At 36.8% G+C, this 27,047-nt stretch overlaps 1 protein-coding gene across 1 annotated transcript in view; it reads left to right on the top strand.

Moving 5' to 3' along the window:
• The window catches only part of LOC122401151 (lachesin-like), a 136,675-nt gene extending 110,239 nt beyond the window's left edge, over positions 1-26,436 (top strand). The window contains exons 6-7 of the mRNA XM_043403111.1: positions 6,203-6,352; positions 26,183-26,436. Of these exons, the coding sequence (XP_043259046.1) occupies positions 6,203-6,352; positions 26,183-26,436 (404 nt within the window). The remainder of the gene's footprint in view (positions 1-6,202; positions 6,353-26,182) is intronic.
• Positions 26,437-27,047: the final 611 nt, after the last annotated feature.

Raw genomic sequence — 27,047 nt, 5'->3', positions numbered from 1 at the left:
CAAAGTTTACCTGGGTTCCTTTTTGCTATATCAGGAGAACATATACCACTAGAAATTGCCTGGCATATTTCCAAAAGGTACTTTTGATCAGTGCTCAAATCTTTTAATACAATTAGTATATCCGGCAGATATCCTTCGATTGGTTTAAAGTTAACGAGCGGAAGTTCTTCGCAATTACCAATCTTGTCGCCTATATCTCCTGCATATCTCGCTGGCCCTGTAGATTTGACGCTTAAAAATCTGCAGAGGTGACGAAAAGGGAGTTCATTTGCATGAAAGAGGCAAACTATCCATTGCAGGGGTCTTCCCATTTCTTTTTCAAGCAGTGAAATAATTCCATTAGTACTCCCTGTATTTGTAGCAGTACCATCGCATCCTATTATTGTGATATTTGAAATATTGATTTGCTTTTTCTGCAAGAAAGAACCAATACTGGTTTTAATGTTAAGTGCAGTACTTGATTCCGGACTAACATGACCTAAATATTTTGATTCAGGTTCTTCTACAAAAGAGATATGTTCTTCTAAGATGGTTCTACGATAATATTTGGTTCCTTTTTTTTCCTGTACAATAGTATGATCTTTTCTTCCGTCAAAGTAGAAGCCTTTAATTCTAAGATTCTGTAACTCATCTGTTTCATGACCCGATTTCACAGTAAGCCTTTCTCGATTCCTTTTTCGTTCTCTTCTTACTTTCATCCTATCAATTACTTTGGTGTTGTCTAATGGTGTAATCAATCCAACATCTTCAAGTACTGCACTGGCAATGGCTGCCGCTGCTCTGTCCGAAACCCCAGTTCTATCACAGATAGATGCTAGCGACGGCAATTTAACACGCATCTGCATCTGCAAGGTTGATGGTTCTAAACGCGAATTCTCAACCGCTGACGATGATGGTAGACGTACTGGCGAAACTTCTTCCTCGGATTCTTCCTTGGAGTCTAAATCAAATTCATTGGTTTCTTTTGTACTTTTTAAACTTTCCAGTTTCATTCGTATATTATCCGATGTCTCTTCTCTATACTTAAAAATTCTGCAATGTCGTTCTTGCTTCCTTATCTCCTTGTGTGCAATTTGTTTAGTAGTGGCTTTGTCAACACTACATATGACCATGTGCCTCTGTGATCTTTGGTCTTGCAAAAACGCTTTTTCAATAATAGGGACTTTCTTAATTTTTTCACATTCACACCTCGCAAAATCAGAACATTTGCAGGCTGCTATATCAAAAAGTTGCTTTGAATTTATTCTAAAGGTGTTTAAATTTGAGTCATACTTCTGAGTTCCTTTTCTGCCCTTTGATTTTAAAAGATTTCTATATTTTTCATGATATGACTTTATCATCTGTGATACTCTAGTTTGAGAGACAATGGGAATAGAAGCTCTTACCCATATTCGTTCAACTTTATTGTGTTCTTAATTCCTGCCGTATGTACAAGTAACACTTCATAATATCTTCATAACTGGGAAGAACGTTGTCATTTAAGTCCTTTGGACAGCCAAATATAGGACACTCAACTGCTTGTCTAGTTTGTACTTTTTTTAGCGTTTCCATTTTCTTTTACACTCGCCAACAAGATCTCGGAAATAGTGAATTATTATTTTTCTATAGCACACACCTCGCGATACACAACAGATAATTCACACCTATCTAACGTACAATTTATATTATTATGGGTGCACGACCACACCAATTGGCATGCTTGCTTATAATGCCTACACTCTTAACACATTCGCTGCGGATGATGCCTTTTGACACCGTCATTTGTTTCATGTTTCGTTTGTTAAAATCCGTCCTGCACGTAGCGAAACAGCACGTGTTGCTGTAGATACTTACAACAAAGGTTCAGCGCAGGTATTGCTTATAGCCGTTTTCAATTTAATAACTGAATAACATCTAAACAGCAAATTCAATGTTACAGTAACTGGGTTGAAAAAATACGTGTTGTCTATATTGAAGTACCTTCCTACGAATCCGCAACGAATATGTTAATGCGATTGGTTTGCTCCTGACAATAATATATGACTTCACCCAAGGTCACTTCAAATTGCGCTGGCACTTTATGATACCATGAAATTATGTTATAAAGTATTAAAAAAGGTGAAATATTTTTAAAAATGTAAGAACTAAAAATCTTAACTATCTCCTTACACGAATTCCGTTATAAAAGGAAATGTGAAGGATCATTTTTTACTTTAAACCTATAAAAACAGTTTATAGATATAAATTTTAAAAAATATGTTTAAAAATGAAAAAGAAAAAAATCCAACCCCTTGCGGCACCTCAAAAATTGTTTTGACAGAAACTAACTTTTACAGGCTTAATCTGAAAGCCTAAAGGCAACTTGTTTTCACTATTAGAAAACAGTCACACAATTTTCATTTTTTCGTTCCACCCTACTGGACACCTATCCAGTGCCTAAGAAATAAGCTCGCCCTTTTTTTTAACAATATATTTTATTGAAATTTTTTTCTGAAGTAGTGTTCATGGGTACCTACAAAAAAGTATTAGACAACATTTTCGTACAATGTTAAACGAATTTTTAAGAACAAGGAGAAAGGTGCTGAAATTTTTCGGCTAAAAAAAAATTTCAAATCTGTTACCGCCGTGCGACGCGTGAGTAGCAGTTAACAGCCGTGTCCGGTCTCCCCCTCTACTTTCAGTACGTTCTCTTGTTATAGAGAGAACGGAACACCACGTTGAATTCCTCTATGTACAGACAATTATAGAATATATATAATATTACTGTGCCTTGAACATTTGTGTTATTATTTTTCCACTCGCGCCTCGACTGCTGCCATCAAAATTGTTCTGGAAAAATTATTTTTGGTTGCGGGGGTCAATTACAATCATTTTTGGTGAATACACACACCCCCGAATTCCTACGTACTTTCGAGAAAAAAATTCTTTACCGAAAATATACTGTGTGGCCAGAAATGTTTCTATAACTTTTTAACGAAGCCGCAATCAACAAATTAGTATCCTTGATTTTCGTCTTATTTTGGCCTCTAGGATCTCCTATTAAAATTTTTCCTAGAGATGGCCGAACACCCTGTATAACACTTTAGTCTTACTTTTACTTTTAGAATACACAGCTGAAGTGTGTACGGAAAAATGCGGAACATATTTAGATCTGGCTTGGTGTTTCCAGGGATTCTGCAGCGAATTAAGGTTTTCTAGAGGATTTATCGAAGAGTTCTCTCGCAGATCTAGAATAAAATGCTACAGTATTTTTGCTTCAATGATGCGACTACGTGTCACTCTGCACAGAACACAGCGTAATGCGGAGATCAGTTTCCGAATTGTCGCTGGAACTGTCGCCTTTGGGATTCGGGAATTGTTTTTTGCACACCCCGTGTACTCGGATAAATATGAAAGTTCGCGACCGTAAAAGAATTATTGCTTGAACGTTGGACGCGCGACGTGTGCTGATAAGTCATGAGTAAATGTCTCGCGCTAGCGCATTACCGGGCGTTACAGCACCAAAATATCGCGAACATGGACGCGTCGAGGGGAAAATGACACTCGCGCGAATAACGTGGCCAACATGCGCCCACTTTACACAGTTTCATAACGTTTAAGCGACCTGGGGCATAAATAGCGAGTTTATCGCCGGGCGAGTTTCATCTTATTCAAAACCGGCGTTAGCGTGTCACTGTCGTTTCGCGCGACAATAAAACAACCGAAGTTTTTAACGACTGGCAAGTGCAATTACATGCCAACGGAATTAGAGGCGTAACTCGCTGCGCGATGAGCTTCATCAAGCTCTCGTTCGTTGCATTTTTCAATTCCACGAATCTGCGAGGACGACAGAAACGATAACGGGGGATTGCCAATTTACGGAAGACATTTTCCAATGAGCATTACAGCCTTTAAAAAATATCCAATTCACAAGAGACATGGATGAAAAAATTACAGTTACCCATTTGTACGGATTTACAGTTAAGAGTATAACTGAACACACATACGGAATTTTTGCGTAAATAATATTTTATTCAATGTTTCCATGTACAATACAAAAGAAACAAAATATACAATATTAAGTACAATGTTTTAACTGTCCAAAAAATTTTCAACGATCTTAATATCAGATAAACATTTCAGTTTTATCTAGATTAAATACTTCGTCCATAAACCTTTGGCCTTAGTGGTGTGTTGAATGCGTTTAGGTATACTAAAAACTATATTTTCGCAGTATTGTGGAATAATTGAGTACCATTGTTCCTGCACTCTTTCCCACAAATCGTTTATTGTCGCTGGCGGAACATTAATAATCATTCGCTAGTTTCATTTTTAAATATTCCCAGACATTCTCAATAGGATTTAAGTCTGGGCTTTGAGCAGGTCATGCTATCATTTGAAATGATTGAACATCGAGCCAATTTTTCACACTCCTCGCAGAATGTGTGATGGCATTGTCATGTTGGAAAACGACATCACATTCTAGTACTGGCTAATTATCAACTGTGTGTAGCAGATTTTAATCTAAAATGTTCTTGCAAGTGTACTGATTCACTATACTATCAATTCGATACAATGGACCTACACCATACGTTGTAGTGCAACCCCATACCATAACTAAACTTAACTGTCTGTTTAACATGACGTGGTTTAAGTGATTCATCTCTTTTCCAAAAACAGGAACGACCATCCAACAAAATTCGATTAATTTTACACTCATCTGAAAAGATTACGTTCTTCCATTGTTCAATGTTCCACCTTATACAGGGTGTTCGGCCACCCCTGGGAAAAATTTTAATGGGGAATTCTAGAGGCCAAACTAAGACGAAAATCACGAATACCAATTTGTTGATGGAGGCTTCGTTAAAAAGTTATTAACGTTTAAAGTTCCGCCCGTACTAAATTTTTCCCCCGAAAATGCACAAGATTTCGGGGGTATGTCTATTCATAAAAAATGACCCCTGCAACCGAAAATAATTTTTCCAGAACGATTTGAAATTTTTGAATTTAATTGTTAATAACTTTTTAACGAAGCCTCCATCTACAAATTGGTATTCCTGATTTTCGTTTTATTTTGGCCTCTAGAATCCCCCATTAAAATTTTTCCCAGTGGTGGCCGAACACCCTGTATATATTTTTGCAAAACTCAAACGGGTTTTTATATTCTTCTTTGAAAGTGCAGGGTTTTTCCCCCTCTATTGATACAAAATTAGCTTCTTTTAGTGCTCTTCGAGCAATCCATTTGCTTATTTTCTTTCCAACATTGCTCTCCAACAGCTTTGCAGCCATTGATGCCGTCATCGCGACTTCTGATGTAATATGCTTTGTTAATCGTCGCTTGTCCTGACAAGATAGTAATTTTGGACGATCTCCAAAAGTTGTAGGAACAGCAAACTTTCTAGCAACTTTTCATGTCGATAAGCCAGATTTTAACTGGAAAATAATATTACTCTTCACAATGTTAGATAATGATTTAATGACTTCACTCCACAAACAGCAATGAACTAACTACTAGAGTACTTCCGGTGATAGACACTGCCAGGCGTTGTTTACAAAAATTGTATTTACAATTCGTAGCAATAACAGCTCTGACGCGGTACAAAACCGACTACACGAACAAAATTTGTAGGTGTTAAAATAATAAGGATATTACGATCGTTGAAAATTTTTTGGAAAGTTAAAACATTGTACTTAATACTGTATATTTCGTTTCTTTTGTATTCTACATGCAAACAATGAATAAAATATTATTTACGCAAAAATTTCGTATGTGTTCAGTTTTGCTCTTAACTGTACAAATGAGAACCGAGTCTATGCTACTTCGTACGATCCTTATGAAAGTTTATCTATCGATTTGATAGTCTAGTATATTTTTGAAATTGTTAAGAAATTTGCTATTAAAATGCGATCGGTAGATACCTCGAAAATTGAAATAAACGCTAAAGACAAATTTGGACATAGCTGTATTTCAGTGGTGCTGCGCGGCGTAGAAACGAATGAATACCGGTAATTGGACCAATTATGTGTGAAAAGCAGGGAGAATTCAATGAAAAATTAAAAGGAAATTTTAATTTTGAGGCAAGCAGTACTTAATTGGCAAAGTTTAACTCGCGTCGTGGCATCCGACAATTATACATTAACGCAGAAAATCTTTTTTCTTGGAAATGAAATTGCTGCGAAAACTTTTAAATAGAAACTTGTGAAACTGTTTCCTAAACCAACATATTTCTCTCTCTTTTTACAGACAGCAACTATAAAGTCGAGACGATTTTAAACGGGTACGAAATAACCATGAGGCTCACTATATATTCTGTACGACCTCACGACTTCGGATCGTTTCGGTGCGTGGCCACTAATTCACTGGGCGAAACTGAAGGAAAAATCAAAGTTTATAGTAAGTACAATTCTATGAGATCTTCAACTATTTAAGTATATTTTTTCTGTTCCCAACCATGTATCGCGAACGCAGAAATTTTCTCCTCTATCATCGCGAGAGAAAATTTAGACACCACTGATTGCACACCTCTGCAGTTTTGCTCTTTTAAATAACATTAAAATTAATATTTTATAACCACCGTAGCGAATTAACGAGCTCGACAAATTTTCAAACTCGATAAAAGTTACGGTGCCGAGTGCGCGTAAAAATTATATTTCAGTATTTAATCAACGAAGTGATAAACGCTCTACTGGAACATTGAATTTTATGTTTATTCTATTAGTCATCGCGTCGAATATTCGATTACTAGTCATCGAGACGAGAAATGTCCCGCGCGAACGATCGGAATTGTTCTTTTTTTTTTTTATATATATATAAAATGTTTTATTCAGAAGCCGTAATTGCACGGACGTTTTGTACATAACCACGAAACTTTTCTACTCATCGGTTAGCAGAAAGCTCTCATTATCGTAACTTTTATTAATTACATGGCTTAGCAAGCTACTCGCTAATATCGAATCGAGAACGGTCCCACTTGAATTTTGTTGTTGAACTCCGGGAGTCGCTTAGCTCTGCCTTTTCGAACCACTCCATAGAGCAGCCAATTGATTCAACTTAATAAATGCACCGCTCTACTTTGCTCATTGTTTCGAATCAAAGGCAGACTTTCGCCATGGCGCATTAGCGTTTCGCGAAGTTCAACGCCCAAAAAGGACTTTGCTCGGCCATTTTGGCTGCAATTCCCGTCGACTTTTCGTCGGCTGAAAATTGTTTAAACGTTGTACGCACAGAGTGTCCTGTTACAATCGATCAAACGAAAATTTAAACGATTTTTTTAAATTATATTTTAAAAATATAAAATTGTAAGTTTATTATATTATACTTATCTTTTCTAACGATCAATGGAGAGAAAGAAGTTATATTTTTGTAAAATAATTCAAAACTTTCATATTCTTTCCCTTGCAGTTTAAACTAATTAACAATGGCCTTTGTAATTTAAACTGATTAAACGAACAAACGCTTCGAAACTGTGACACGACGTGTCGTGCTTGAATTTATTTTCAGAAGATGCTTAAGCTTTGTGCAATCTTTTGCTAGCAAATTTTTTAATGTTTCGCTAATTAGAAGCATTAAAGGTTCAAAGAAATGGATAATATCTGACCAGTTTACTTTTCTTTGAAGTTACATAATAAGCTCGCTGTTGTATGTTCAGTCCCTTCGCGTTCGTCGTGTGTTCGTAATTGGAAAAAATAATTTCCTTCTTTGTATCACTCTTACACGTACACGCTTTGTGTAATCGAATTTTAATACACAGTGTACCGTTTTCGCGTGATTCATTTTTAGCGAATTTCGTTGCTGACACCTTATTTACGGGACACGCGCGTTCTTATTAACGATGGAATTACATCAAAAATATTTTACCTGCTGCAAAGGATTGCGCTGCTCTCAAAGAACTTGAGAAAGTACGAGCTGAAGAACATCGACCGTTTTAAAGGACCGCTTCTCGTTAGCTAACGACGTTAGTAGCACAATTTGTTCGCAAAAGACGGAAGCTCGAAAACGCGCCCGAAATCGGAGGGAAGAAACTTCGGATAGCTTTGAATAATGATGAGTAGATATAACGTCATGTCATATCACGTCAAATCTCGCCAAACAGCCAAAATTAACGTCACGCGCCCGTACGAGGTTGTCGATGCAACTAGAACCATTCACCTAACGCTAGACATTGATTTAAACGAGAATTAGTCGACACGATAATTGTTTTATTACAACTGACACGCATCGAGATTCGCTATCCTTTCTACTTTTTTACATATCTAAATCTGCATTATTTCCTTTCGTAATGAGAATATTGTTCTATGGCAGTATGTTTTATTATTTTTACGCGCATATCCTCTTTATACAAAACTACAAAACATCCCAAATTCCTTTCCTTAGTGATTTTCATCATTTATCCTGACTCACATCCGAACCTTGACCACTGACTCATTTTTGGAAGCTCTCTCTGACTCGTCCCTCCCCCTCTTTCTTCATTTTTTCCAACTCTACATATACAGGGTGTTCGACCACCTCTGGGAAAAATTTTAATGAGGCCAAAATAAGATGAAAATCAAAAATATTAATTTCTTAATTGAGGCTTCGTTAAAAAGTTATTAAAAAATTAAGTTATAAAATTTCAAATCATTCTGAAAAATTATTTTTGGTTGCAGGGGCCCATTACAATCATTTTTGGTGAATAGACATACCCCCCAAAACCTACGCATTTTCAAGAAAAAAATTTCTTACCGAAAATATGATTGGCCAGAAATATTTCCCCGAAATTACATGCGTATGTTCAAAAAATCATAACATTTGAACGGATTGAAGGATTTTAATATTTCAAACGGCAAAGAACGCGTATTTTGGTGAAGAATATGTAGGAATTCTAACAATATTTATAGAAAAAGTTGTTCCTTGACCCTGTAAAGTTAGAAAAACTCCATAAAAATGGTCCAATTTTCAAACATCCATAACTCCTACAATACTGAATATATTTCAATGAAACTTTTTTCTGAAGTAGAGCTTATGAGTACCTGCAAAAAACTATTAGAGAATCTTTCTGTAGGCCGTCAAGCAAAATTACTAAAAATTAAAAACGAATTTTTAAGAAAAATCGACGGGGGATAGGTGCGAAAATTTTTCGGACGAAATTGAAAAATTTCAAATCGTTCTGGAAAAATTATTTATAGTTGCAGGGGTCAATTACAGGCATTTTTGGTCAACAGACATATCCTCGAAATCCTACTCAGTTTCGAGAAAAAAATTCGAGTAGGTGGACAAATGTTTTCGACAAAATTAACAAATTTCAAATCATTCTAAAAAAATTAGTTTTAGCTGGGGGTGTCAATTATAATAATTTTTGGTCAATAAACATACCCCCGAAATCCTACGCACTTTCGAGACAAAAAATTAGCCATAAAGATAGCACATGTGTGCTATCTTTAATTTTTCACTGGCACACGTACAATTTTGGGTTTGTAACGCATAATATAGTAAGCTTACGAGCTCAGAACATGCGGATCGCTGCAAAGAGGTCGCGGCATCACGGCGTTTTGTTTACATAACAGAAACAGTGTTGTATACTAGGAATGAAATGATAGCACACTCCGTCTACATGTTTAGAAACTGCTCAGTATTTCGCGATCTCTTAGGTATTAAGGATGCGAAAGTATTGCCTAGTAGTTTACAAGAATAGGACGGGGAAAAAAATTAACATCAGAAATAAAGCATATTCTTGAACTGAAAAGACATATCAGTATCTAAAATTTTGAAAATAACTAGTAGAAGTCGAAAGGTAATCCATAATTTAATTAAAGACGTGGAAAATTATGGTAAAAAGAAGAGTAGTGGAAGACCATCATCGTTGTCACAACGGGATAAACGAACTGTTTTGCGAATAGCTTCCAATAATCACAAGGAACCATCGCTTCGATTTTGATGAAACTTTGTACACTTATAAAGCAGCCAAAAATAATCGACACGTATTTTTTTTTAGCTGCGGTAACTCGAGTTTAAGGGGTGAAACCACCCCTTGAAGTTTTGGCTCGAAACGGCTATCTCGAAAACGGAAAGACATACAAAAAAATTGTTAATGGGCGAGGTTGATGGTTTCTTATGTACAATAACATGGTGTTAAAAAATTTAAAAAAATACAATTTGTTTATAACAAAAAAAAATTTATTAACTTAATTTTTCATTTTATTGAAATTTTCATAATGACAAAAAATGACGAGCATTTTATTCCAAATCCATTGGTATGCGATTTTTTAAAATTGCCTCCTACAGTTTTGCAGATTTTGATGATTTACATCTTGCGCGCACATCCATTATGGTAGTAGCCGTTATAACTTTGATTTTAATGAAGCACTGTAGGCTTGCACTAAATTATACAGTTATAAGTAGCGAGTAATAATAACAGTAACAAGTTTCTTAACAGCAACGAAAGGATTAATTATTTTTATTGCCCACCTATGACATCGTGGCAAAGGTGGAGCGATTTATAAATTATAAATATATGCAGTGTGTATAACAATTATTCTATATAGTTCCGACAATAGTGGTACTCGTCGAAAAAATGTTTGAAACATAAAGATTTCTTACACCATGCGCATTTAATTATTGCCACGTCACCGCAAATATGACATGTTGGCTCATTTTCAACAGAATAGCAGCACTCAACAGGATTCTGGAATGCATTTGGCTTTTCATCTATATATCCGGATTTATACCAGGAGTATTTAATAAAATTTTGGAACCTTGGCGATGAAAATTGATTGTGGACCAGAGATTGAAGTTTAATTATATTATTCCTAGCGTGGAGATTAATGTCGTGATTTAAAACGAGAACTATATCGGAAAATCGGCGGACGAAATTTTTCCAAGTGCGGAAACCGTAAACATCCAGTGGTTGAACATACTTTGTTCCACCTTTTGGTATTATAAAAAGTTTTACATTTTTACCCTCGGGAGTAACTTCGTTCACCGTCTTCTTACAGTGACCACTCCAGGAATCAAGAATTAGAACTGTTGCGGCCCCAGTATTTGCGAAGTAAATCTCTCTTAACCAGGTCTTGAAATGGTCCGTAGTTAATTTGCCTGGGCCTACAATGCTTCATTAAAATCAACGTTATAACGGCTACTACCATAATGGATGTGCGCGCAAGATGTAAATCATCAAAATCTGCAAAACTGTAGGAGGCAATTTTAAAAAATCGCATACCAATGGATTTGGAATAAAATGCTCGTCATTTTTTGTCATTATGAAAATTTCAATAAAATGAAAAATTAAGTTAATAAATTTTTTTTTGTTATAAACAAATTGTATTTTTTTAAATTTTTTAACACCATGTTATTGTACATAAGAAACCATCAACCTCGCCCATTAACAATTTTTTTGTATGTCTTTCCGTTTTCGAGATAGCCGTTTCGAGCCAAAACTTCAAGGGGTGGTTTCACCCCTTAAACTCGAGTTACCGCAGCTAAAAAAAAATACGTGTCGATTATTTTTGGCTGCTTTATAAGTGTACAAAGTTTCATCAAAATCGAAGCCGGACCGTTCGCGATGGTTCCTTGTCAGTGTACAACAAAACAAATCATGCAAAAGGCTGGCGTCAATGCAAGTGTTTCAAGTGTTCGTCGTGTATTACAATCATGCAAGCACATTGAAAGACTAAAAATAAAAAAGAAACCTGCATTAACTCCACGGCACAAACAAGAACGTTTACAATTTGCCAAGGATTGAATACACTGGAAGAAGAAGTGGCGAAAAGTGATATTTTCCGACGAGAAAAAATTTAATTTAGATGGGCCTGATGGTTTAAACTATTATTTGTACGATCTAAGAAAAGAAAAATTGTCAAAAATTTGGCGAGCAATGGGCGGTGATGGAGTAATGGTGTGGGCGGCAATCGGTTACTTCGGTAAGACGGAAATAAGATTTATTCATGGAAAAATGAACAGTAAATATTATTTGGATTTGATACAGCAATAAATTACAAAGCATGGCTGCTTGCGCGCTCGCCGGATATATATTAATAACACCAAAAATTGTTGGAGTCAACTAAGTCAAGCAGTTTACAAACATGGGTAACAATACGAGAATGTCCACGAACTAAAAGAAACTATTGTTGCGGAATGGAGTAATTTAAATCAAGAAAATATTCAAAAATTATATACGGCGTTACCAAATAGAATGATTGAAATCATAGAAAATAAAGGAGGATGTACCTCTTATTAAACAATTAATGAATAACTATATAGATTGATGATAAATTAAATAAATGTTTATTACTTTATAAGTGTACTATCATTTCGTCCTTGGTATACAATACTGTTTCCGTTTTGTAAACAAAACGCCGTGATGCCGTGACATCTTTGTAACGATCCGCATGTTCTGAGCTCGTAAGCTTACTATTTATGCGTTACAAACCCAAAATTGTACGGGCACCAGTGAGAAATTAAAGATAGTACGCATGTTCTATCTTTTTGGTTGGGAGTGTATGTGGACTTTTTCGACAAAATTGAAAAATTTCAAATCATTCTAGAAAAATTATTTTCGGTTGCAGAGGTCAATTACAATCATTTTTGGTGAATACTCATACCCCCGAAATCCTACGTACTTTCGAGAAAAAAATTCTTTACCGAAAATATACTGTGTGGCCAGAAATGTTTCCCCGAAATTTCATGTGTATGTTTAAAAAATCATAACATCTGGACGTATTGAAGGATTTGAATGATTCAAAATTCAAACACTGCGTATTAATGGAGCTCTGGAGCACCAGAAAAATGGGCCGAAAAAATACATTGGATTTAAGATCTACTCTTATATCTGTGTTGAAAACTACTATCACGCGCAAGTAATTGTTCGTAGATTGCCGTTCTACAGGCAGAACTTTAAACAGTAATAACTTTTTAACGAAGCCTCAATCAACAAATTAGTATCCTTGATTTTCGTCTTATTTTGGCATCCAGAATCTCCTATTAAAATTTTTCGCAGGGGTGGTCGAACACCCTTTATATCCCGTGCTTTTCCCTAAACGCAGACTCTAATTTTTGGCAGTTTCATGAACACGTAAAGTTTAGTCTAAGACTACAAATAGCCAATTGTTTTTGTACGTTGTTAGTCCACACAACCTAGTATTCCGAAGGTAATAAAGAGTAATCAAGAGGAATACAACAATATTCATAAATAAAAAAACACTTTTTTTACATTCAAGGGTTTCGAACTTCGCGAACCAGTTCGCCTTTCCTTGCGATTTTCCATGACGTACATGATTAAATTACGAGTCGTCTCCGCATAAGTATGATCCCAATATTGCGTGATAATTAATCACCCGGCTGATTAGAGTATCGACGAGCCTCGAGGAGCGAAACAAGCGCGTACGATGAAAAGGAAAAAAAAATTGATGAATGGCGAGAAACAGGAACGCTCGGGCGGGTACTTAATTATCGATAATTGTAAATCGAGTACGCGACAAGCAATGCAAGCGTCACCGCGGCTTGCTCGAGTAATTGGTCCTACCATCTAATTGAATAGTCCACGCGTCATTGAAACGTGCTCGAAACCGCTCCCGAGTATCCAGCGGTCCTTTTCTTTTCCCACGTCGTTCACGGTTAAGAACGTTGGCAATAATTAGCGGGGAGAAGAACTCGCGGGTTACATGCTTCATTAAAGTCGATTAACTTCGATGGAAATCTTATTCGAGTGCAGCGGGAGCAATTATCGGACAATGGTGTCGCAGACGATGGAAAAACCGGAGACGCGAGACTGCAGCTACGGTCAGACGCTGGTTAACGAGGAAATAATTTTTATAATAAAAGTTTGTTCTACCGGGAAATCCCTTATGTACGCGATATAATAAATGATTTGTATTGAATTTATAAATTTTAGGGTTTAATCAAAATTCTAAGGATTTATCAAACCTATCAAAGTGGGAAACGAATTTCTCCGATTCAAATAAGTTGTAATTTTTTAATACATTATGTGTATCGACGAGTGAATGCAATTGAATAGAGTGGGTGGAAACAAATGAAACTACAGATTCGAAATGGATTTCAACAACGTAAACCTAGATAAACAAACGGGTCAGTTTGATTACCAAACCACGCGCAATCTAATATTTACTTAGACAAATTTGTTATAGCGATAATCCCCGCGTGCAGATATTAATACTTTGTTTCTATTTAAAGTCAATAAGAAACTGTCGATGCAATTACGAGCGAAACCACAATTTGGAAATAAAATAAAATTGATTCTCTGCTTAACCCTCGTTATAAATTGTGTTCGTACAGAAAATTTCAAATCTGAGCTATTTCGAGCGATTCTCGATACTTTCTGACGTTTCATTCGTCAGAGAAAAATGTTGTTTAGAGGGTTTATAGCGGGTGGATTCGCGAAAGACTGATCCAACGTTATCCCGTCGTTTTCGTCCCTGTCAAACCTCGAACAACGACCGTCGCGGTTGTTCTTACGTACGTAACGGATGTCTGCGAAATTGCTAGTTTTTAAACGGCTGTCCGCGGTGGAAATCGACGGGGGAAAGGAAGCACCGATACGTCGAATCGGGGTTATCGGGCGGTCAGGGACCGTCAAATTTTTGAACGTCGACCGCGACCGACCGCGCCAGAGGCGGAAGCCGGTCGTTGTTGTCTCGTCTTTTTGAAAAGGTAATTAAAAGAATCGTATTTTCAAATACGTTTTGCCACGGATTCGAGTAATATCCTGGTTTTCCGGGCGTTGGAAAGAGAGAGAGTGAATATCATCGACGGGGTCCTCGACGTTTCGACGAAGCGTGCAAGTGACAGGAGCTCGGCCGGATTTTGCGGGACGCCAGCTGGACGACATTCCAATACGTCAAAGCGGGGAGCATCGCGCGGAAAGTCCAATCGCTTGGCCGATTATTTTTCCGGTTATTACGCGCGGACATATCGGCCGCCACGGCGATATCGTGATGCGCCATTTTCGCGCGGTCGTTCGTACGTGATCTGACATAAAGCGGCTTTCGAAACCGGTATACAATTTGACGGGCGTTAAATCCCACGGCCTAGACTTCACAGGGTATGATGAGATTTCACGCGTTCATCTTTATTAATGAACAGATCGGCCGATAATTTGTTACAATCGCGGCGAACGGTCGCATTGACTCCCCCGGTTACGTTGACGGGAGTCGATATCCTGCGCGTTCCTCTACAGCGGACGTTAATGTGCAAGGCTGATCTATTGATTCGCGAATTTCAGGATGTACCGCAATTCAAGGCTATTTGGACCATAAAACCGTCGGCGGTGGACTGAAAATTACGCGGCAATTTGGGTTATCGTTTCGTTTAACGATATGTTCGCTGGAATGAATTACTGTTTAGGGCAGGCATGCAAAGCTCGCGGGGGTCGCGGACCAAATACGGCCCGATTTATCGGATTTTCCGGCCTCCTCAAATCACTTATTTGTTCCGTTTTAAATAACAACTTTCTTTTTGTTTAAACGTCCATCGATTTCGTTACTACCCACTGCAAAACTATTTTGTACACTTTTGATTGAGACACGGACACGCCAAAATCACTAACGAACACCTCGTCAAGATCTTTCAGACTCTCCAACTTATCCCAGAACGAACCTAAAATGAGTGTAAAAATTATTCGTAGAGTAACTAATTACGACTAAAATGCTGAATAATAATGTTTAATGTTAAACGTCCATCAACCTTGTTACCACCCATTGCAAAACTATTTTATACTCTTTTGATTAAGACACGGATACGCTAAAATCACTCACGAATACCTCATCAAGATCTTTCAGACTCTCCAACTTATCCCAGAACGAACCTACAGTGAGCGTAAAAAGTATTCGTATAGTGACTAATTACGACTAAAATGCTGAATAATAATGTTTATTAAACAATATTTTTTAAACAAATATGTTACATATATTCTCCAAAGTCTGTACAACAATTTCAAATAAACAAAAAAAATGTTTATATAGGTTCATGTAAATATCAAGAAAATGAACAAAATGACAGAAATGAACGCGTAATAAGTATTCGTACAGTTCTGTTGTAGTAATTTAAACATTTGTAATAAAAACAACAAATAATTGTAAAATCAATATTTATAATTAGTAGTCTGCAGATCTTTATGCAAATTCATATTTTCATTAATAGAATTAATGAAATGAGAGCTTTGTAGAGGGTTATCTCAACCCCTAAATATAATAATTCGTATCGTATTTTAAATATTTCTTATATTTTTGGATATTAAGTGCATTCTGTAGTTTTTTGGGAATTAAAATTTCCCTTAAATGCATAAACATCCGCAGTCTAATAATTAGTATTTAGTAGGTTTTCCCTTTGATTTTATTATTGCGGCTAGCCTTATAAGTATTCAATTAAATAAATTAGATGTGATTTTATTAGTAATATTATTCTATTCGTTGATTAAAGCATTTTTTAAGTCTATTTAAAATTGTATGTTTTCGAATTGCTCGTACCAGATGTTGAGGGGTTGGTCAAAATAATTTAAATATGATGAAAGAAACTTTCTAATGTGCTCAACTTCACACGTCAACGTTAATGACGAGTGAATATTTATGGGATACGGAAGGTAAATACTTGAATCACAATCAGTTGAATATTGTAACAACCAATAACAATTTATTCTACGTCGGATAGCCGAAATGTACAAATTCTTGATTATACTATTGATGAGTGGTGTTTAAGAGTCAATTTTAATCTGCTGTCTGGACCAAGATTGCCCAAGAAGCTAACCTCGCCATAGGCGTATCCAAGGCCATGGGAGGCAGCATCGGTCATAGATTGGTCAAAAATTGCCAATATACTGGCCAATCAGTTTGGAGGCGAAGTTGATCGGTGGTAGGCGGCATGTAACGGTTATTTTTAATAATTTCCCCTCGTCTGAGTTTTTCCGCGAGGCGGCTACGGTCCCAGGTCAGCGCTTGGTGCCCAGATGTTTCCTGATATACCTGACTCGCCATAAAACATCTGATATGATTGCAGGTAGTAAAGTCTTAGAACGCCTGGATTTTGAGGGTCATGTAGATTTGAATGAATTTAATAATTAAATAGCCGCCTTAATGGTATTTGGTTATAGACAAAACTTGATTGTATGAAAGGTCTGACTCTACATCCGCTGACTTTATGAATTTACTGTTACGCTGCAACACAGAATAAATCGTAATTGTTATTTCGCGCCGTAACACCAGATAATTCCACAAATGCTCAATACGATTAATATCTAGTAATTGAGGGAGTTTTTTTAAACGCGCTGGCGTATTATATGCAATCCACATTCTTGTACTGTAAGCAGTATGCTTAGGATCATTATCATGTATGAACACAAAATTATTTTCTATACCCATTTTTTCAGCACTTGAATGAAGATGAATTTTTAATACATTAATGTACATCTTGCGATCCATTATTCCGTCAATAAAATGCAATTTAGCCCCAAACGCATGTGTAAACACCACCATGTTTTATTGTCGGTTGCAAATTCTGAGGTTTATACTCTTCATTTTTTTATCTCGATACTGTGAAGTGCCCATCGAAGCCGAAAATATTAAATTTGCTCTCATCTATGAAGATGACCCTCTTCCAGAACTCCATCGGTGTTTTTACGTAACTTTGTGCAAACGCCAATCTCTTCTTTCCATTCCTTTCATTCACGTAATATTTTTTTCGAGCTGTTCTACCATAATAACCTTGACTTCGCAAGAATTGACATACAGTATTGTTTAAAGAAGATACAGTGATGTTTAAATTATTTTTTAAGCTCTTCAGCAATCTGTGTTGCATTCATTTTCGAATTGTTTTTAATAAATCGAATAATACTACGACCACTATGTTTAGAAATTTTTCGCGACCGTCCACTTCTTACAGGATTTTGCAATGTTTTTCGTAATCCGTAACTATCAATGATTCCTGATAATATGCGATTTATAGGATAAACTTTTGCACTGGTTATGCAAATTAATAATTATCCTTCTTTATTTTACGGTAGTTTCCTCAATACTACAATTCCAGACAACGTTTCTAAACCGACCAGTATAAGTAAGCTATATTTGAAACTAATTACGCTGTGTTTACACAACAAAATTTGAATCATAGATGTAATAAACTGTAACTGTACGAATACTTATTACGCGTTCATTTCTGTCATTTCGCTTATTTTTTTTGATATTCATATAAACTATATGAATATTTCATTTGTTTATTTGATATTGTTGTTCTATAAACTTTGGAGAACGTTTAAAAAATATTGTTTAATAAACATTATTATTCAACATTTTAGTCGTAATTTGTCACTGTACGAATATTTGTTTTTACACCCACTGTATGCCACTAACAACTGATCCTAGCCTGACAAGGAACCAAAACTACAAGACGAAAATACAGGATTAAACCACACATGGCCCTAATATTGTAAAAACACGTGAAAGACACGATAGATTTTCTTAAAGAAATAAACATGTTCTGAAAAATATGAAGTTGGAATTATTGCTTTATTTTGTGAAGTGAATTATTATCACAATTTTGATAAATAACTAGATATACAAGATCTGACAGGGAAAAGGGAGAATTAATAATACGTACACTTTCACAAAAAAAGAATTAATCATCCACAGAGTGCTTCTTAAAACTTACTAGCTTCAAGTTTAATATATTAAAACATTAGTTTACTTTGAAATCCACGAATTGTTAAAAGAAAATAGCGTCGTTTCATATTTCTCCATATACTTTGAAAAATGGACTGTCCCGATGATTTTTGTACTCTGATTTATGGAATGTCAAAACTTGAGACCTCAGTCGATGGAAGCACTTGTTCTGGATTGACTCCGAATACAATGTATGCTAGGTATGTAAATATCAAACCGGAATTTGTGTTCAGAAAATACACGTTTATTGTATAAAAATGGTAAAAAATACTTTATTCGAAGTATTGCCCATCATTAGCAATACATTTTTCCCATCTCTCTGACAATTTGTGGATGCCACGCCAAAATAACTGTTCCTCTTTTGAGGCAATCCAGTCATCGAGCCATTGTCGTACATTTTCGTAAGATACGAAGTGCTGCTCACCTAGTGCGTGTCCCATCGATGCAAATAAGTAATAATCAGATGGAGCCAAGTCTGGTGAGTAAGCTGCATGCGAAAGTATTTCCCAACTAAACGCCTCAATCGTTTCCTTGACCAGTTTTGCTGTATGTGATGGTGCATTATCATGAAGTAAAATCATTTTGCGTTGCCTTTTTTGATATTCTGGTCGTTTTTCACGCAAAGCTTGATTCAAATCGATTATTTGTTGTTGGTAGCGTTTAGTATCTACGGTTTCGCCAAGTTTTAGCAACTCATAATAGATCACACCTTTCTGATCCCACCAAACACAGAGCATTGTCTTGCGCCTATAGCGATTTGGCCTTGCAGTCGATGTCGATGGTTCGCCTGGAGTTACCCACGATCTTTTACGCTTAGGATTCTCGAAATATATCTACTTTTCATCGCCAGTCATAATTCGATGGAGAAATGACTTTCTTTTGTACATGGCGAGCAGCATTTCGCAAGTGGTTTTTCGGTTTTCCTGCTGTCTTTCATTCAGTTCATGTGAAATCCATTTTCCCATTTTTTGGATCTTTCCCATGGCTTTAAAACGTATGGAGACGGCTTCTCGTGTCACGTTTAATTGATTCGCGAGTTGTTGTTGTGTTTGAGTGTCATCCTCATCCAACAATGATTGCAACTCGCTGTCTTCAAACATTTTCGGTGGTCTTCCACGTTCTTCGTTTCTCGCCACTTTTGAATTTTTTAAACCACCCAAAGCACTGTGATTTATCAAGTGCATGCTCGCCGTAAGCTTCGACAAGCATTCGATGCGATTCTGCAGCGGTTTTCTTCAAATCATAACAGAAAATCAATGTTGTCCACAAATCGTAGTTTCCAGGCACAAAATTCGACATGTTCAATGCTATTAAAATCTATGCTATTATATGAAACTTGTATTGTTGTGAGTTGCAAATCCTTATCACATGTCAAAACAAAAGAATAGTGTCAATGAAACGGTCTGAAGGTAACAACATTAACAGCTAGCGCCACGTATGGAGAAATTCCGGTTTCATATTTACAGACCTGGTATAAAGCTTTTAGAATTAAATCTACCAGTTTGCTGCTGCATACGGTAGATGTATCCACGAAACTCTTGTTCCAGCCGCGAAGCACTATGCCCACGTGCTATGTGTTGCGCGGGCCGTGCGTATCACACAGCTCCTTACTGTGTTCCCTTTCCTTATTCCCAAAGGACCACCCAGACTGGTGTTTGGGAAAATACTGATAAGTGAAGCCCGTTGCTTCTGATTGAGAGCCCGTTGCTCTTCGTGTTAGTTGCACAAGAGTATTTCTATCCTTGCGGAGAGTCGACTCGAGGTTGTAAGGCTCGATCAAAAAACGAATCTAAACCGAAAACTTAATGCTACCCTTAACCTAAGCTCAGTTTCTCCTACCAAGGTGACGAAAACGCGCAGCGCTAACCGGTGGGAGGATTGGTTAAGCCAATCCTCAAAGTCGTCACCTTGGCAGGGCGTTTCCTGCTTTTTGCAACATTCCCGTCCACCCTGCTGTCCAGTGTCCAGGTACACCATACAAGAGTGAGCGAGAACGTTGTTTTTATTTAAATATTTGGGGAAAGCCAAAGCCCCCAAGACCTCGGTGGTCTGCAGATGTGCGCTCTCGCGAGTTTACGATACGTCAATCGCTATTGAGGCAAGGAAGAGCTCCAAGGATTCCAAGTCCCGTGTGTAGTTTGGAATTTCCTTAATGACCGTAATGTAATTTGCCAAGTAAAATATCTCGAAGGCCTAATCCTCAAAAATAGCGGAGAAGTCACGTCCGTATCGTAAACCCCGTGAATGTGAAGGTTCCTTAAGAATCCTTAACAACTGTTTTAAACGAGCCGATTAGATCAATCGATATGATCCCAGATCAGTATTAGGCTACGTAAGCAAGAGAGTAGAATTGATATTGTAGCGACTTCGTCGCCACCACGCCTTCGTTAAAATCGGCATTTTATTGTAGGGGTTTGTACGAGCCCGGCCAGGGTCGATGGGTGCACATGGCGACCATCGGTACAAGCCCGGGTTTTTCCCGACGGTCAGAAACAGTCACTGGTGTTGACCACGTGGCTGAAGCATTTTACCCGACGAATTTGGCATCTATTTTGTGTGAGAAGGATATACGGATTGTCCTTGTCCTGAACTGGGTATAAAACTCCGGCAGGACAGAGGACAAGAGGGCATTACAGACTTTCAACCTTTGTCGCGTAATTCGTGAGTCGCTAGCGCGTTACTCCGCGAAACACTTTTATACACATGTATTTTAAGCAAACGTTCCAATAAACTTTTGTGCTCCTGCAGTTCAAAGGTGGTGTGGATTGAGTTCATTATTACCATCTTCTCCTATACCGATCCCCCACAATATCCTGAGATAAAGCTGTTGGATTCCAACACTTTATTTAAGAAAAGAAAACTCGTACAACTATTACGTCGACTGAAGACTAGACTCTTTCTGTCCGTTTGTCGGTATTGCAGGCGTCTATGTATATGTTATTGGTAGAGATGGGTAGAGGTAGGGACGATGATCAAGGGATAGTGTGACTCAGGAAGGGTACGAGGTTCAGGATGAGTAAGGATTAGATATCTGGACTAGGATGTTTTGGATGAGTAATGTTTGCGAGGTGACGGAGTGGTGTTTGTCTGGTCGTGTTGGTCATCCAACAATGCATTGCATTAATATAGTAATGTACACAAATTGGAATTCATCCTTCTTTGATCTTCTGCTTAATGGACTGACGAAGTGATAGGTAAACCGATCGCAAAGTTATTTATTTAATCAATAGCTACTAATGATGAATTATGCACATCTCGCATTTCCCAGAACCATCGCATAGAGACCGGAGATTTGATATTGTATTGCTACACAAAGTTGTTCTTCGTGGAACCAGGCTTACATAACGCATTTATCCGGGTATCATTAATAGAATATATTTGAACGAACTGCGGGAATCAAAGACATTTACAAAATACATGAAATAAAAGTCGATGATCCTGGAATTTCGTAAAATACAACCGTGAAAAAAATATTTATTGATCTTTTTCTTAAATTCTTTTGGGTATTTTTAAGAGAAACGTAGGTATTCTATATTCAAGAGGTAGCAATCGTTATCTACGGTTCTCGATTTATTTTAAAATCTAATCAAACCTTCGGACGGGAATATAAAACTTAAACGTGAAGTTTCGTTGATATCCATTCAACCGTCTTGTTTAATGGATTCCTTCTGAAATGCATGCGAAACGAAGGGAGAAGAAGAACAAACGGAATATTACACCACGATGGATATCAACTTTTCAGATGTCGCGTAGGAACGCCGCGATAATATACACAGGGTGTCCTCGAAGGAAATTTGTTAACTTTCCTAGTCGTGTTTGGTAGGTAATTCTGAATCAAAATGGCCGTGTACAGAATGAGTTTGTATTCATCCCTTATCGAGATGAACGTTGTTTAGTAAAGTACGGAGGTATGTGGCAGCCATTGATGAAGATGCAGACTGGTTTGAATGATGCTCAGTCTACTTTTACATTTTCAATAGTCACCGACTATACGACTCTTATTCACTGTGCGCATTGCCTCGAACGTTTTCAAAAGTATACATCCGTATTCCTGTACAAGTTTAACGTTACTTTATCTCGTTTTTCTACCAACATGTATAGGGAAGTGGATAGCATAATTTTCAAAGCTTCAAATATACATATATCAGGTTCTCTTAACGAAGTGAGCTCGAACATCAGACTTTATTGTGAAAGCAAAAGTGCGATAAAAAGATAGTATAAAGTATATATTTTTTATATTATTCTGCAATGGAATGAAACTCACGATGGATATGGCCTTTTTGACTCAGTTTTCTAAACACACTGGATAAAATCGTCGACTTTTCCCCGGAACACCCTATACAGGGTGTTCGGCCACCTCTAGCAAAAATTTTAATGAGCGATAGTAGAGGCCAAAATAAGACGAAAATCAAGAATACCAATTTGTTGATGGAAGCTTCGTTAAAAAGTTATTAACGTTTAAAGTGCCGCCCTTACTGAATTTTTTTCTCGAAAATGCGCAAGATTTCGGGGGTATGTCTATTCACCAAAAATGACTGTAATTGAACCCTACAACCGAAAATAATTTTTCCACAACGATTTGCAATTTTTTAATTTTCTCGAATAATTTCACACCTTCTCTATTTTTTTTCTCGAAAGTGGGCAGGATTTCGTGGGTATGTCTAATGACAAAAACTGATTGTAATTGACCCCCGCAACCGAAAATAATTTTTCCACAACGATTTGCAATTTTTTTTCTCCGTTGAAAAATTTAGGCACCTAATTGGATTTTCAGTAAGGAATTTTTTTCTCGAAAGTGCGTACAATTTCGGAGGTATGTGTAATGATAAAAAATGATTGTAATTGATCCCCGCAACCGAAAATAATTTTTTTAGAACGATTTGAAAAATTTTTTTTCGCCGAAAAATTTTAGCACCTACTCGATTTTTTTTCTCGAAAGTAGATAGGATTTCGGAGGTATGTGTACTCACCAAAAATGATTGTAGTTGACACCCGCAACCGAAAATAATTTTTCCAGAACGATTTGAAATTTTTGAATTTAATTGTTAATAACTTTTTAACGAAGCTTCCATCAACAAATTAGTATTCTTGATTTTCGTCTTATTTTGGCCTCTACTATCGCTCATTAAAATTTTTGCTAGAGGTGGCCGAACACCCTGTATATTCTTTCCTGTGTTTCAAACAGATCTTTCTCAAGTTTCAGAGACTGTAGCTTTTATAGTATGAGATTGCACGTTTCGATCTTAAAGACAGTACAATAAGCTTCAGGATTAAGCATGAAGTGAGCTTTAAGCTCAACCCTCCAATAGCAGTAAACTAATGGCGCGCTAAACTAACATTGATTAAGTAACAGTCCAGCGTATGTAATACTGGATTTATGGGAAACTGATAAGCCAACGTCAGTCCATTGATCTGTAGTCGAAGCTCTCTGTAAACAATTCTACGATGACAAAGACTCTTTTTATCAATGGTGTATGAAACGATAAATTTAATTCGATTAGAACTCGAATATCAAATCCCGTACCCGATAAATTGTATAGAACAATTATTTTTATTTGATTTTCATCGAGCATTCGAGGAAACATTGTTTCAAACGCGGTGAAAAATTTGCTGAAAATTGACACTTTAATTGCAGATTAATGGGCTAACTTCATTTCCTATATTAGTTATTAAGCGTAACAGGAAAATTTCAATTTTATTAAGTTTGGTTTATTTGACATTTCTCTACCAATTCGAGAATTTCCCTAGAACAGCGCATAATTGCGACAGTGAAACGCGACTTCGCGAAATTCGGTTTGTTTAACATTTCTCTACCGTTTCGTGAACCTTCCAAGTTTTTCACTTTAATTTTAATCCTTCAGATTGGTGCATAATTGCGACAGTAAAATGTAACTTCGTGAAATTCCTTTTGGATTCTCATTTTCCTACTTCCTGAGAGTTATTATTACTACTTTATAATTCATTGCATTTCACGCTAAGTTACCGTGTATTTCTACAGGATGTCACCGAAGCTCGAAACTTATAATGCCTCCGTTGCTTTTGATGATACGAGAAAATATCTTAAGGGGTAAGACCACTGTAAAAGCCTGAAATAAAGCGTTTTTTTGCCATTTTTTTTAATGGATGAAGAAGTAAGAGGATAATAATATTCAAGAATGTTATTAACCATGTCGTTAAGTGTTAAAAAAAATATTTATATAAAAATAGTGCAAAATGACGACGCTGGAGCCATTCTCGTGATGCGTGTTGAATTTGAGGCGCTCTGCGGTAGCTGATACTTTTGAATATAATGCGCATAACACCTCTTATTTGGTGACTTATTTTTGCTTTTCTATTCTATACACCATTCTACTTAACATAGAATTGTTTAAAACCATAGAATATAGTTATATAAAAATTCAAAGTATAAGTTGCTTTTTCACGTGAAAAACGTCGAAAAATCGGTTTTTGATTTTTGCTACTACGACGCACCCTACCAAAAAATCTGAAAAAATTCAGAGATACAACCAATGATAATACACATTTACAGTAATTATATAAATCTAGTGTCTCAAAAGCTTCAATACGAAATCCGTATTTTTCTGTTTTTTTGTGTTATTCGTTTTTTACACCTAGAATTTGGAATCGAAAAATCGGAAAAAATTATTGAACACGCATCTCGATAACCACAATGCACCAGATTTTTTACGTATATTTCCTACTTGATTAAATACGGAAAATGGGCACAAATTGGATCAGCCGGATTTTCCCTATAACTACCCTTCCGAACAAGATAGAGGGTTGAAACTTGGCACAAAATGTTTTTTTCTGATGTTCTATCGATGGATCCATCGTATGTCAAATTTGATTCGAGGGCATATTTGACACCCTTATTCGTCTATACCCTTTGTATCTGGAAAAAAACAAAATATGATCTCTTAATCTACATAAGTATAGCTAGAGCAATATGTAGAGGATCTTCAATAAGTTAATTTTAACATTATTTTTTAACAAATGATTGCCCCATTTTTTGTACAAAATTGAACTTTTTAGTTCAAATGCTCGCCAATTACACAAAAATTAATGTTTAAAAAATCCTCTACGTATTTCTCTAGCTATACTCATGTAGATTAAAAGAAAATTTTTTGTTTTTTTCCACATACTTTGTGTCAGTTACACTGCGTGCCGCAGAACGCCTCAAATTCAAAACACGCCTCGCGAGAATGGCTCCAGCGTCGTCATTTTGCTCTATTTTTGAATAAATATTTTTTTTTGAACATTTAACGACATAGTTAATAACATTTTTCATAATTATTACCCTCTTACTTTTTACTTTACCATCCTTAAAAAAAAAAATCGCTTTATTTCAGGTTTTTACAGTGGTCTTACTCCTTAAAAGGGAAGTTTTCTATAAAATATCAGAGAAAAAAAAAATGTTTTGAAAGCTTGCAGAGGGCCAATTTTTAAGAAGCCGTACACCGCTTTTTATAATGGATGATCCAATTTGGAGAGTTCAAGTCCCCTTTAGCAAGAAGATTGGGAGAAGCGACATTGACGCATCAATTTTTAATACATGCTCGTAATACACCGAATTCTTACGTTTCAGAAATCGATAAACCGCCAACGACGAATAGGCCAAGCACGAGGTGGGTTTCGAATAAAGCCAGGAAGATCGATCACAGTTACGAAAGGAAGACAGCTGGAATGAAGGACGAGCCAATGGCGAATGGTATCGACGGCGATGACGAGCAGATTGATTTCCAGTCGGCGACTGCCTCGTCGTTTTTTCATCGACATTTGTTCACGAACCTCGGTATTACCGCCGTCACGGCTATTTTGGTCGGCGGATTATCGACGTAGGTGTCCTTCCGCAGTGACAATTCCGCCAAAAACTGATTAACCCACGTCTCGACGAGTCTTCAGGATGACGCGGGTCGCGGGTACATACGCGAGTTAGAACGCGTCGAAATCTTCGCGGAACACGGACGGGGCTGATCCGATGGGACATCGTGGACCAACCAACCGAGAGTTTCTTCCTTGTGTACACGAAACTTGCCAGAAGCAGTTCGGAAGCGAAGAAATTAGCGATTCCGTGGTAGCTGCTAAGATCAAGGATCCAACAAGGAACATCCGCGAAGTATCTCTTCTTCCTCTGGATGTTGACGAAACTTTGCTGGTTTGTTCAGCAGCCAAAAATGAGGGATATGTATATTCTCTAGCTATGGCAACCGAAGCTTCAAGTCTCGAGGGTAGTTTCACCCCTCGAATGCTGTCTAACCACTTAAGGGGCCATTCTACCTTGTAGGCAAGAAAAAAAGATGTTTCCTTGTGATTTTTTTGCGGACTATTAAAGACCGACTAATTCCGAGTTTTGGGGATATATTTATTATATATTTAACTATATTTATAAATTTTTGCAACAGATAATATCTATTGATTACGCAGTTTTTGTTGATGAATTCACGTCCAAT

Source organism: Colletes gigas, unplaced genomic scaffold (assembly GCF_013123115.1).
Source record: "Colletes gigas isolate AHSC1104 unplaced genomic scaffold, ASM1312311v1 Colletes_gigas_Sc00022, whole genome shotgun sequence".
In the NCBI taxonomy this organism is placed as follows: Eukaryota; Metazoa; Arthropoda; class Insecta; order Hymenoptera; family Colletidae; genus Colletes; species Colletes gigas.
Note: the sequence above shows the minus strand (reverse complement) of the source record. Positions and strands in the feature narration are given on the sequence as shown.